We start from the raw sequence: 14,460 nt of genomic DNA, 5'->3' as shown, positions 1-14,460 counted from the left end.
CAGGCTCTTTCCATATCTGTTATCAGATATTGATGATGACTTTCTTCTCTCTCACATTTCATTCCTGTGACAGTTACGACACGTCGAAGACTGGCAAAGTGGTGTGATCGAGGACAGAAAGTTTCCAGGGAACATCAACGTCATAAACTGAGAGATGATTCCCTTGGAACATCGCTGTAAATACATTCTGTATGGATAATATAAAAAGCTATTTAATTCTCAAAAAGTGGGGTGGGCTGCCAAGACTTTAAAGTACATTTTTTTTTCTTTCTTTTGAAATTGCAGGAGGGTTGATAATGAATGAAATGAGTGCTTGTGTCTCTAGTGTGAAATGAATGAAAAACATGAGCCTTTTTTTTGTGAAGTTAGATTTTTTTTTCCTTTTAGGTTTATTTTCCTAGCAGTTTTGTCAAAGGAATGATTCAGGACCATAACTTTGAACATAATGGTAGCCCTAAAATAACAGTAATGGATGTCCAGGTACATGTATTTATAAGTACTGAACCACAATGCCTTAATTATCCTTAATGATCGTGTAGCTTCCTTATTTGGACTTTCTATGCATTCTACTCTTTTGTAACAGCAAGTTATCTACAATGGACAGAATTAGCATTAAAACTTTATGCACCAAGATGATGTAAATAATTTATACCTATGTAGAAAATGTGTGGGAATTTAACATTATGATTTTGGTGATTGGTCCTGACTTTTGGTCTGTTAGCAGAAAATGAAAGATAGATATTGGTGACTTTGGCCAAAAGAAAGAGTTTAAACGGTGAAATTGGGATTAGAAACTTTGTTCCCCATCCACGTCTTTCCAGCTTGTGCTGTGTATTTGAAGTACATTTGTCTCATTATGCTAGTGTGATAGAAACTCCCCCCTTTTTGGGTTTTATCATTGTATATAAATATAGACATTTTCAAGACTTTTTCTGATCGGTATGAAATGATGTATTTTTGTGACAAACTACGAACAAAATGTGTAAATTAATCAAGTACGTATTTCAATACTTTGGAGCATAATAATATGTATTAATAACACTGCTAAGCAGTAATGAAATACTCTTTTCTTCTTTTGAATTAAACCATTTCCAGGATTTAACAGGGTGCTATGGATGTAATGGTAATGTGAAGACCATAGCAATGGCATTTTTGTGTGTTAAAAGCAATAATACAAATTGGTGCTACTAAACCTCAGTGCTGCACTTGTGTGTTAAAGGGATGGTATAGTATTGGTGGAGATGAGAATTGGGCTTTTAACTTTTTGTGAGATATCGAGAAACCTCCTATGAAATAGTACAGACCATACCATTCTAAGTGGAATTAAAAGTTCATTCAATGAAAATTGGTGTTGAAATGGCTGAGACATCCAAAAACAAAGTAAAACAAAGCGATCATAATGATCGCTCTGTTTTGGATATCTCAGCCATTGCAAAACCAGTTGTAATCAAATAAATGTTGAATTCCTCTTGGAATTACATGCTCTTTCATATTTCATGAGAGGTTTCTCATTATCTCACCCAAAAATGTTAGAAACCTGTAGGTAGGTCTCAACAAAAACTATACAACCTTTTAAGGGGGAATACAAGTCTGCATTGTTTTACAGTTACTTCTACTCATATCATCATCCTAGTCTTTTATTTGTGATGTCATGGTGGTTTGTTTTTGTAATTGTTTTTGCTCTTTTTTTGTTACAAGCATGTAGGAAGTACTTGTCAGAAGTTGACTTATATTTCTTGTTCTTTATAGTGTAAAGAAAGAGTCCACGGTTGAAAGGGGTACATCGGTGTTTGTTGATAAAAGCAAGTTAGTCTTTTATTTGTGATGTTATGGTGGTTTGTTTTTGTAATTGTTCTTGCTTTTTTTTGTTACAAAGGGCATGTAGGAAGTACTTGTCGGAAGTTTATATTTTTTGTTCTTAAAATTGTAACAAGGAATCAATGGTTTAAAGGGGTACATCTGTGTGTGTTGATAAAAGCATGTTTGGTTCTCAGTGAGTGTACCTTTCATCTTGTATGAGAGGGATTTTCATCGCCTTATGAAAGTTTGTTTTTCTTCAAAGGGAAATACAGTTATTCTTTTATGATTATTTGGATCTTGCGACTAGATATTTTGAGCAAGCCTTGAGTCCCATTTCGTATTGGGATTTTTATTTTTTAATACATTAAAACTGTTCACGCACAAAGTTTGTGAGGAGTCTCCCCCACTAACAAGATATTTTATTTTTCTTGAAAAAGCATGCTGCCCCACACTAAAAGGAAACCTGCTGCACAAAATCAATTTCATAAAGCAAGTTCTGAACCTTTTTTTTTTTTTTCAATGCTGCTGTTGCCTTATGAGGATGTCATGGGGAAACAAATGATAGACTTTGCCGATTTTTTTTTAATATTTTAATGCAATATGTCATTGTATGTATGTATGTCCCTATATAACAGGAGCATGAAAACATGCCTTAAAAGTCATAATTTGGTTTAAATCATGACTGATCAAGAAATGTTAAAAGTAAGCCCCATCACTAATACCATTAACTCATTCACCTTATCTGCAGCTTTATAGCCATAGTATGTATCACAAGAGTATATCAATGATGGTACTATTAAAATTGAACATATCGAACTTACAAACTTAATTTTTCAAAAGTTCTTGGAAACTGCATTTCTATTCTTTGTACGCAAGTTTGAAGCTTATTGGCTGTATGATGGTGCTGCATGGATTTGATTGTGTACGGGTAGATACTGAAGCTCTGCTTTGTCTTATTTATGCCTTTGTTTAGAGTGAAAGTACGCAGAGCAAAGTTTTGTTTGCTATAGAACAGATTTGGTCCAATTATGGCAATTCATATGAAATGATTCTGAGGAATCAATAGTAAAGAGTGGAGATCATAGGTTATTCCTAATGTACCAAAATCTTTGTCCTGAAAATTTGCTGAAAGCCTTTGTATGGAATTGTATATGAAATAGATTTAAGATTTAATTATTGTCAAATGTGAAATCTAAATGTACAATGTATGTAATGCTTTCCTTTCATGAGAGTTGACAACAGTATCAATGCAGAAAACTGTTAAAATATATTCTCCCATACATGTACATATGTTTTTTATTCTCTACTGACCCTTTGTTCTAGTACGTACTTTAAATATTATGCATAAATCTCAACTTGTACAGGAAAAGCGCTATTAGAATTCAGTTGCAAAAATTCACATTTTGGATGGAGGGTGTAAAATGGCAATTTTATAAAATTTGATACATTACTAATTCTCAGGATAACTACAATTAGCTCCATGTATTTGAATGTGAAAATGAACACAAAATGTCAAGTAGTATAATTAAATATGAGTGCAGTTGCTGCAGAAGTTGTTTGGTGTAATGCTACAGGACAAAAGTGGAACTCCTATACCAGCCTCTGTAAAAGTGGAAATTTTGGTGTGAGTAAAATGTTTTTAATCCATGGCAAAAAGATAAACTTTGCTTGTTCTTACTTTTGCAGACTGCCACTGTGTTAACGGCACTGCTACTGGTAGTTCATGTTGACAAACTAATGTAGTAAACAAAATATTGGCACATTTTCTTTTGTTTGTGTCATATTGAGCTAACAAAAATTTCTACACTGCTGTGAGGAATATTCCACTTATTGTGCCTTCACACAGTGCACAATTTTTCTGATGAATATGTCTGGAGCAATTTTGAAAGGGGAAGTTATTGTATATGTGTAGTGGTGTAACAATTTGTGTCTGTATGCAGAAATGGTAAAGCAAGATGGTTATGACAAAGCTTTTGCTGCAACTTTTTTCGACTACATGAGCAATATATGTATCTAATAATCCAGAACAATCTGGTTTTTATTTCTGTTTTTAATCCTACATTCATGAAGTGAGCATGTTAGTTGCATGTTCATGGCAATTATTGTAGCTATGCCTTATCTAAGCACTTGGAGACATTAATTTCCCTAGAACTTTCAAGAATTGTACTTGAACAAAAAAAAAAAAAAAATTACCTTACGTTGCCTCCTTTAAAGTTGGCTTTGCTACTCTGGCTCCCAGACAGTTGTGTCTTTATACAGCCAGAACTTATTCACATTAGGTTTGTAGGTACATTGTGCCTTGGAAAGGCACAAGGCTGAAAGACAAATCAATTCTAACTAAGCTAAAACTTGATCATACTAGTGAATAGAGGCCTTCCAAAACTCAATGTTGCTTCCAGAGTATAAGTCAACTCAGTCTGAAGAAGACCTGGTAGAAGCCTGTCACAGGAGGCTCATATGCCGTACCATTGTTTTTATCCTTTTTGCAGCACCAAGGCAAGCTACATAATTATATTATGATACCAAGTGTGGAATGAGAATGAGAGTAACTAGTACCGTGATCTATGCACTTGCTGTATTTGCAGAATTGACAAGGGCACAGTGCCTGGTTTGTGTACCATAGTGTAAATAGTTGTACTCTTACTTACAGTGTAGATTTATATGATTTTATGGTGCTTTTTGTATTAAAACCTGTGATGTGATTATACTGCTGGTTATCACTGAAGTGCTTCTGTACTTGTGAATGCGAAATATTACTGGTGATGATGGTAGTGGCGATGATGGTTTTGTGATGATGGTGGTGGTGATAGTGATGGTGTGATGATGATAGTAGTGGGGATGATGATTGTGTGATGGTGGTGATAATGGTGATGGTGGTGATAATGGTGGTGGTGTGGTCGTGGTTATGATGATAATTTTGTGGTGATGGTGGTGGTAATGGTGATGATGGTGTGGTGGTGGTGATGAAGATGGTTTTGTGATGATGGTGGTGGTGTGGTGGTGGTGATTATGACGATTTTGTGATGATGACAGTGGTGATAGTGGTGGTGATGATGGTGTTGATAGTGGGGGTGATGATGGTGATGGCGGTGGTGTGACAATTGTGCGATGATGGTGGTGGTAGCAGTGATGGTGGTGATAGCGATGGTGTGATGATGATGGTGTTGACAGTGGTGATGATGGCAATGGTAGTGGTGGTGGTGGTTATGATGATGGTTTTGTGATGATGGTTAAGGTGATGGTAAAGGTGATGGTGGTGGTGATGATGATTGTTTGATGGTGGTGGTGGTAGTGGTGATGATGGTGGTGATGATGTTAATGGTGTTGATGACAGAAATGGCAATGGTGTTTGCAATGGTGATGGCATTTGTAATGTTAGTGTTGATGTATGTGACAGTGATGATTTTAGTGGAGATGTGGATGTTACATGTATTTGCCATGATGATAGTAATGGTGGTGGTGTTGGCAGATTTTAGCAATGGTTAAAGACATGACAATCATGAGTGAGTGATTATATTATTACTGCATGTGCATCTTCACTATGTATTAAGTTTGTGGAGGTTAACAGAAGGAGGTTGTGGGACAGGGTGTCCCCTCTGACATGAGGGAACTTCAATTGCATTCTTGAAATTGAAATTTAATGTTGTGCACACTTTTGGTGGAATATTTAAAAATTTCAATAAATAAATCAGAAATGTTCAATCTTTTGAACAGGTTCACAGATACAATTTCTATGAAAAATGCTAAAAACGTTAAAAAAGATAAGAATATTCAGCTTTACAATTGGTGGGGGGGGGGGGGGGATGTCCCCATCCCTCAAGGAATCACTACTCCTTCGGTGGTGGTAGTTAAAGATGCTGATAATCCCTAGCAACAGCTTCTCAAAATTGAGTTTTTCTTTCTCAACCCATATCAGTTGATAAACATGGTATGAAAGATACCTCAATATTTAGTTATTAGCATACTGACAGAGCATCTATAATTGTCCCTGAAGGTATTTTTAAATTTATGTGTGTGTCTGTTATTTTTTTGTGTGTGTGTGTGTGTTTAATACATTATTTCTGTATCCATACATTGTATCTGCATGTTTTTAGAAATATTTTATTGTATATACTATATGTGCTTTGTAAGAAGCGAATAAAGAGTATAATAATAATAATAATAATTGGCTGAGAATGAGAAGAGCGTGAAGGTGCCTGGAACACTATGGCTTTAGTGGCGACTTAACACCCTTTTCATTCTCAGCCAGTGCTATGTGGGAACATCTCATGATCAGTCAATACTTTACACACACACTCTTTGGTTGGTTTTTCAAATAATCTTTATTTGGTTTCAATAATATAAAATTCATCATCAATGTAAGTATAAAACAAAATACAATCAATGATATCACTGGAACAAAGCGTGTACTGTACAACAAAAATATCACTGTCACATCATTGCCTTCATCATCACACATGCAAACGTGCACATATACAAATTTATGCCACAATTGACAGTCTGGTTGCAGAGTAGTCACTGAAGACCATCATAGTTCATGCATAGTAGTAGTGACAGATGAGCAAATGTGAAGGCATATTAAAAGAAAAATTAGTCTTTAATACAAACTCTTGGAAAGCATGCATGCCATGACTTTCAATCAATACAGAGTACAGTGGAAACTGGATATTGGTTAAGGGACCCAATATAACAAAATACCTGATATAACAAATTAATTTCTACGGTCCCAAAGAGTTTATTTCCTTTGTTTAATATTGTTTACTGATGATTGATATAACAAATATATCTGATATAAAGAACAAATTGACTTGGTCCCAAGGATCTTCTTTGCTAAGTTTCCACTGTATTATACAAGTGTATATCATGTATTGATTCATTTGTAATTGTCGTAGACATGTACGTGTATTCTGTCTTCTGAACAGTTAACTCGATCCATCACAAAGTCTACTCCAAAAAGTACAATTTAAAAAAAAAATCAACAGACATTGCAGTATATGGTTCAAGAGAGCTCTAGCTTACACAAATGATTGATTTGACACTGAAGACAAACCAATATTGTGCACATCACGACTGTTTAGCAATTGATGCAGATTTACACTCCTCAAATCACCACCATAAATACAGTGCTGTGTGATGAGGTTAATGCATGGCGACAAACAGGTTTAGTACCGGTGAAAGCGCTATTCAAAGATGCAGCTAGAACATAAGAATTCATCTTGAGGTATTTCAGACACAAATGCTATGCTATGGAAATGAACAAGTGTTTTTCACAACTAACGAAAATGTTTTAAAGTAATCTAATCAATTTCAAGATATGTGTACAAACCATATGGCAAGATGTAAGGCAATGACATCATCAAGTCACTTATTTGCATATACAGTATATTCACATGAAACCCACCACAACAAAAGAATCCTGAAGTCGTGTACAGTTGAAGCCGAGAAAATCAAGTTTGAAGTCAGAGCATCAAAACTGGTGAAAACCTGCCATTTTCTGATTTTGACATGATTTTTTAGTCTGATGTATCTTCTATCATCTGTCGAAATTTTGACAGTCAGGACCACTTGTCGAAAACAGCAAGTCGCATATCTTGCCAGAAGTGGCAAGAATTTCGCACTGCTGCCCGTTAACGATAATACCGATGATATCGCTGTCACGAATGTACGTGCTTTGTCTATGGAAAAATATTCTCCGGGGGGAGTCATTGTATATATCGCTGTTAACAATGTGAGCGAAGTAACGGACTGTGCATTTCAACATTCTCAACACAGTATGTTACATAAATAACCTCCTTTCTCAATCATATAGGGAAAAATCACCACCGAACCAATGGCGAAATTGTTTAAAAAGCAGAGCCATGTTTAGAAATTTTTTTCGAAAACGAAACAGTCGTTTTCCGAATAGTCTTATTTGCCAGTCATCTAATGAAAATATGCAACTTTGTACGTGCATCGCTTATCATCGTGTGTGTGTGAGTGTGTGTGTGCATGTATGTGTGCGTGCGTATACATCACTGATCGTCCGAGACCAATGGTATGAAAACACACCTTTTGTCCGAGGACAAAATCTACGTCCGAGGACGTAACATGCTGTCCTCGGAAGGAATAGACGTGCAAAATGATATTCTACGTCCGAGGACGCATCTGACCCGATATTCGGCTTGTCCTCGGACGTTCGAAAAGTATGAAGTTGACACACATAACACTCCCGTCGATGCAGCAACGTGTGTTAAAGAAAAAGTTAAGAGCGCCCCCTGTGAACACACAGATCCTGGCGATCGCGCACGCGATTAAGCAGTGCTGCAGCTAGCTAGCGCTAGGGCGCTAGCGCGCGCTTCGCTAGCGATCAGCGATAGCGCTAGCGTGTAGCGCGCGGTAGTACGGTATACTGTAGGTGAAGTATGAGCAGCATGCACCGTATGGATCCGGATCGTAATGTGTGAAAAGAGGTTTGAGCTCGCCTTCGAGGACCGCTTATCAAATGTCAACGATGTCAATGGTAAGAAAACTAGCGGTACCGTCCGCAGATCTATTCATTCTTTTATGTTTTAATGTCAAGTTTAAGATCATAGTCATGGTGACAGAAACCACGATAATGTTGGTGTCCACTTGTTCCTTTGCACTCACGCACCTGTGTACAACATGAATGAAGCCTGAGGCTGAGGCTGAAGCTGTGAACGCCTGCTGCTAGTCTAAAATGTAATGGACGACGAACGACGTTACCAGCAGTTCACAAAGGAGACTCGATCCACTGCTTCGAAAATAATTAATTTAAAATTGTGGGTATTAGTCAATGGAAAAGGGGTGATGATAATCACGTAATTTACGGGTAACTCAGGGAGTCATTGGCATTGGTATGCTGAGCTGTGCAAATTTAAGTGACATGCGGCCCTCTATATTTGGAGATAGAAATCACCAAGATAATCAGCAAATTCTTGGAACATAGGTCTATATATAATTTTTTGGCATGTACACCTGTAATGATAAAATATCCTATATCCTATTTTCAGTCCATACCTTCAATTGGATCTAAATTACCATGATCAAGTGAATTTTTAACAATATTTTTCTGATCACTGCTCTTGTTCCTCTATATTAGAATTCTGATAGAACGTCTAGATCTAGAGAACGCTACTTTTCTATTGTGAGCAATTTGCACTATGCTAGACCTGAGTGCTAGGTTATCTGATGATAACCTGGCATGAGTGTTAGTGTGCTACAGTGCTTGTGGCACAGCTCTGTAGACTGGAGTTAGACTAGGCCTACAGTACAGTCTGTTTTTACACTTATGATATAAAGACTATAGGCTAGATCAGGGGAAAAATACAGGAGGGTAAAGGCGATTTGCCCCAAAATGTGAAAAATAGCCCTTGTAAGTTGCAAAAGAGCCCCCATAAATTGCTATTAGATTCAATAGAGAATTTAATTTGGAATGAACAGAGGTAGGAAAAAATAGCCCCTCGTACAGAAAAAAGAGGGGTTTTTTCCCCTGGATTAGATATGAATAGATATTTATCAAAGATATGTTTATGTTTTAGATTCTAGAGAAAAAGTGAAAAGAAAAGAAAAGAAAAGAAATGAAATGATATATTACTTTACATATAAGTATGCAGCTGGATGTTCATGTACAGCATTTCATAATCCCCTATTGACAGAGTATTCCAGGACGAAAAAAGCGGCGTGTCCGCATCTCACCCAGTCTTATGGCGGAGCATTGGTGTAAGCTGGGAAAAGATCAAGAAGGTTTCAGGAAGGTTTTTCTCAACGACGACATAGGTACACGTAGATTATCTCTTTGTAGTTTAAGGAGTGGTAGTATTGAACTGGTCAATGAAGAGGTTTCAAATTTTACTGTTTCCCTGCCAACCTGTACCATATATGAAACACTTTATGTGCTACTTGTGTCAAGGGCTACTTAAGGAGGGTAATCTTTCTCTGTGTAGACCCACAGGGGATCATCCTTTGTGGGGGGGGGGGGGATGTTGAATGTCAAGCAATCTGCACGTTTATGCCTGAGGTGCATGTATTAGACTGTCCAGGTGACCTACTTTTTGCTATCTAAACAAAGTGCAATTGCACTCATTCACCGACATTGTTCGGGGGGGGGGGGGGGGGGGGGGGATGTACATTGGGTTTGTGGGACTTTGCATTCCTAACTCCTCTGGGATGAATTAACAACAACAACAAAGATTACTGTACTAAAAAAGCACTTTTACTTTAGGATGGTATTGTATAAGGCCTCTTGTCTTCCCCTAATAAAAAGGTTACAAAAAGAGCTAGAAATTGACAGATAAGATAGTATATATGTACGTGTATCAAAAGGCTTATCTTGCAAGAAAGCATCATACATGTAAGTCCCTGTATTTATTTAGAAATCTCAGTGGAGTCAATGACAACATTATCCACTGGAGTTGGCTAAGTCTTTAGATATGGTAAAGTTCTTATGTTATCACAGTATGAATGGTCTCAAGAGAGGTTTCAAATTTTACTGTTTCCCTGGCAACCAGTACCATATGTGAAACACTTTATATGCTACTTGTTAGAAACCGGAATGGTAAATTTGTAAAGGATGAATCACTAAGGACTGTCCAGGGAGGTAGAAATTTCTCCTTGCCAAGGGCAGCGGGCTGTACAAGCGAGGCAAATGATAATGACCACATAACGATTTAATACATGCAAGGCCATACACAGAATTTTTTTTTTTTTTTTTTTTGGGGGGGGGGGGGAGCAAAACACATACAAACTTTGAAAACCTGAAAACGAGGGAGCGAAGTGACTGAGCTGGTCACAAGGGTGCTTTTGCATTTTTAACAGTGAAATTTGGTGCACACTTTTGATGGATTGTCTGAAAATTTTCAGTAGAAACAAATGTCAGTTTTCAAAATTTCTGGGGGCAACACCCACCCCCACCTCATTTCTGTGTATGGCCATGATTGCTTGAAACAGTATTGTTGAAAACTTTGTTTGCCATAAGTTTTATAAAAATATAAATGTGTTTTAAATGTAGTTTTCCTTCTCCATTTCTAGGACATGGACTTGTGACCACAAGACCATTTCTTAAGGGAGATTTCCTGCTTGAATATCGTGGAGCTCTGTCCATTGCTAATGACGAAGATGAAGAGAATGTGGATTACATTTTCCATTTTTCTCACAGAAATACGGAGTATCGGTCAGTAATTTGAAATAGTATATTGACTCTTATATGTTCAGTGTATGCTGGTTGATATTTGCATGCTGTAAAATTTATTATTTTAGTGTTTTGGATAGGTCAATTCTCAACAGAGCAAATAAATGCAATCCGTTAGCTACCTACCCAAAACAAGAAGAGCAAAATCCCCCCCCCCCCCATCACCAATCTGAAAGGGAAGATTTGATGCCATGAAATAGTTTACTAATTTATTTTACTAATTTAATTGCACTGTAAACAGATTTTCACTAGTTCATGGATAAATGTTAAGCACCTTATCAAAAGTCAGAGCCCATTTGGAACATGTTTTGTTAGTGTCTCTCCTGCACAGCGTCTTGCTCAAGCTCCCAAAGCTCTATGGACAGACAATAGGGGATCGGGAAAGCCGATGTAAGTAAAAGAAGAAGACGATTAAAGACGCAAGACGAGACTTTTGATAAGGTTCCTGATTCAGACATACAGACTGTGTTTCCTAAAGTGCTATGATTACTCGAAATATGGATATGAAGAATTATTCTTTATTCCCTTTATTTTGATGTGTATTGTCTGTCATATGGTACAAAGCTAACGAATGTCCTGTTTGTTTAAATGTTGTTGTTTTTTAGGCCTCTGTAGATGAAGTCTTGAGGGAGCATTAAAACATTGCACCTTTTTATCCTTCTGTCCATCTGTCCTTCCGTCTCCAAATTGGGTTTCCATGGGATATCGGTCTGATTTCAATAATTGTTGGTTTGGGGGAGACGAAACTAACATACAAAGGTCACACTTCATTATATTTACAAATTGGTCAAATGTGGTTTTCCATCCACAAAACTGATTAAATGATTGATGGATATTAGTATTTTTTGGTACATGTATATCACTTGTTGTTTTATAATGACCCCCCCCCCCCCACGAAGTCTGGAGAGTGAATTAACTTTTGCACCTGTTAGTCCGTCCATCCCCCAAATTGGTTTCCACCCGATAACTTGAAAAATATTGGACAGATTTGAATAATTTTTGTTGTGTAGGTACATCACACTAAAATACAGGTCGTTTGAATTTGGAGTCGGCAGGTCGCAACTCATTCTTTATGCGCATTGGTTTCCACACAATAAATTGACAAATCTTGGACAGATTTAAGTAATTTTTGGTTTGTAAAATATCACACTGAAATACAGGTCAAGTTCGAATTCAAAGTTGGCAGGTCAAAGGTCACAGGTCATAATATATGCAAATTTGTTTCCATGCAATAACTTGAAAAATATTGGGCAGATTTAAGTAATTTGGAGTATAGGTAGAGCACACTAAAACAGGTCAATTTCTAAATTCAGAGTTTGCAGGTCAGAGGTCTGAGGCCAGAGGTCACAGTCCTATATATGCAAATTGATCAACATTTTTGATGAACTTTTTCACACCAAAGAACTAAGAAATGCTTACTAATCACATTAACTTGGGCATCCGTGTCCTATGGACACAGCACAGCTTTTCTAGTTAATTTTTCATTTTAGTGCAGTGATTTACCATTTGGGACAGATAGGGGAGTTGAAAACTTCCAGTACTGTATATAAAGTTCCTGTTCTGGGTATGTTCACTCTCTCCAGGATTGATGCATCAGATAGCAATTCTTGCCTGGCAAGGTGGGTCAACGATGAACACATCCGTCCAAATAGCATCATGAAAAAGGTCACATTTGATGATAGCTTCCCCCATCTGTGCCTGTTTGCTTTGGTGGACCTTAAAGAAGGTGTTGAACTGACATACGACTATGGAGTAGAGAATTTACCGTGGCGACAGGTAAGTGAATATATATGTTTTTGTTGCTTATTCTAGTGTATGCACTTGTTAAAAGGTGGACCTTAAATGTGAAAAACTTGCTTATAAAGTAACCTAACATTAGTAGACCTTTGACATTCAAGGTAATTCCATTGTAAAAGAAAAAAAACCCTGCTGAACTTACGTAATACAGGTGGTCCTTACAGTGTGTAAATGACTAAACTTAGCTATAAAAAAAGGATCTCACTTTGATAGACAGGTCCACATTTCAGAATAAACCCTCAGAAAACGTCCTTTAGGAATATTCTGTTAAGTGGTAATTTATCAATTGTTTCAAAAAATTCCAGGGTGCTTAATGAAAAAAAAATTGTTTGCCAAACTTGATTCTCAAGTCTTCCTCCCCAATTGTCCCCCCCCCCCCCCCAAAAAAAAAAAAAACACAAAATGGCGACAATTTTCTGCATAAATAAAACAGTGGAGAATTAAAAAAGCGAGAGGAAGAGAAATAAGCAACTCAGCAATATAATGCCCTCAATCGTACAAGTATTTTAGGAGAGAAATAATAAATTTGACCAGTTGATATTTAAGAATATGACCGTCTTATTTGTGCAACTATGAAACTATCAAGACAATAATGAAATGTTTTATGCCTTTTCCCATGAATTGCAGTCCACTCTGGCCAAGGACACCCCAGTAAATAAAGGAAACAGCAGAAAAGATGCTCATGAAGAATCTGTGGTAAGTAATACCTGCAAAGGGTTTCTTTAGGGATCCTCAATAAATATGCTGATAGCTCAGCTATGATATGTCCTCGTTTGAATATGATAATAATTTCTGTGTCAAATTTGCAGTGTTATGTCCTCATACATTTATTGAAACAAGTTCATTGTTGTATTTGCAGTGTAATATTCTCACACATTTTTGCAAACAAGTTGTGTGTTCTTTAGTGTATCAGGGGGAGGGGCATGTCTATACCATTGCCAGCACACTGCACCAAAAGTGCAATGGAGAGAAAGAAAAAGAAGAGAAATTAGCATAGGGAGCAACGTAATGTCCTCATTCATAAATGTAAACAATTTCTGTGTAAAATTTGCAGTGTAATGTCCTCATACATTTATTGAAACAAGTTCAATGTTGCATTTGCAGTGTAATATTCTCACTCATTTATTTCTCTCCGAAACTACTTTGTTCTTTAGTGTAAAGGGAGGGGGGAGGGGGAGGGGGGAGGGGGAGGGAGAAGGGGTATGTCTACACCCTTGCCAGCACACTGCACCAATAATGCAGTAGAGAGAAAGAAAAAGAAGAGAAAAGAAGAGAAATTAGCATAGGGAGCAATGTTGTGTCCTCGTTCATATATGTAAACAATTTCTGTGTCAAATTTGCAGACCTGTGTAATGTCCTCATACATCTATTGAAATAAGTTCAATGTTGCATTTGCAGTGTAATATTCTCACACATTTATGCAAACAAGTGCTGTGTTCTTTAGTGTATAGGGGAGGGGGAGGGGGTATGTCTACACCCTTGCCAGCACACTGCTTCAAAAATGCAGGAGAGAGAAAGAAAAAGAAGAGAAAAGAAGAGAAATTAGCATAGGAAGCAATGTAATGTCCTCATTCATATGGCAATAAACAATTTCTGTGGAGTGTAATATCCTCATACATTTATTGAAACAAGTTCAATGTTGCATTTGCAGTGTAATAATCTCACATATTTATGCA

At 37.0% G+C, this 14,460-nt stretch overlaps 1 protein-coding gene across 1 annotated transcript in view; it reads left to right on the top strand.

Annotated features, from left to right (window-relative positions):
* The window catches only part of LOC139723954 (uncharacterized), a 138,541-nt gene extending 137,187 nt beyond the window's left edge, over nt 1–1,354 (top strand). The window contains exon 25 of the mRNA XM_071635153.1: nt 74–1,354. Coding sequence (XP_071491254.1) covers nt 74–151 — 78 coding nt within the window. The 3' untranslated portion in view covers nt 152–1,354. The remainder of the gene's footprint in view (nt 1–73) is intronic.
* Nucleotides 1,355–14,460: the final 13,106 nt, after the last annotated feature.

This window comes from Diadema antillarum, unplaced genomic scaffold (genome assembly GCF_040938485.1).
Source record: "Diadema antillarum isolate AM-2024a unplaced genomic scaffold, OU_Dant_1.0 scf00000203, whole genome shotgun sequence".
In the NCBI taxonomy this organism is placed as follows: domain Eukaryota; kingdom Metazoa; phylum Echinodermata; class Echinoidea; order Diadematoida; family Diadematidae; genus Diadema; species Diadema antillarum.
The sequence above is the reverse complement of the archived record's forward strand: the minus strand, read 5'-3'. Positions and strand labels throughout refer to the sequence as shown.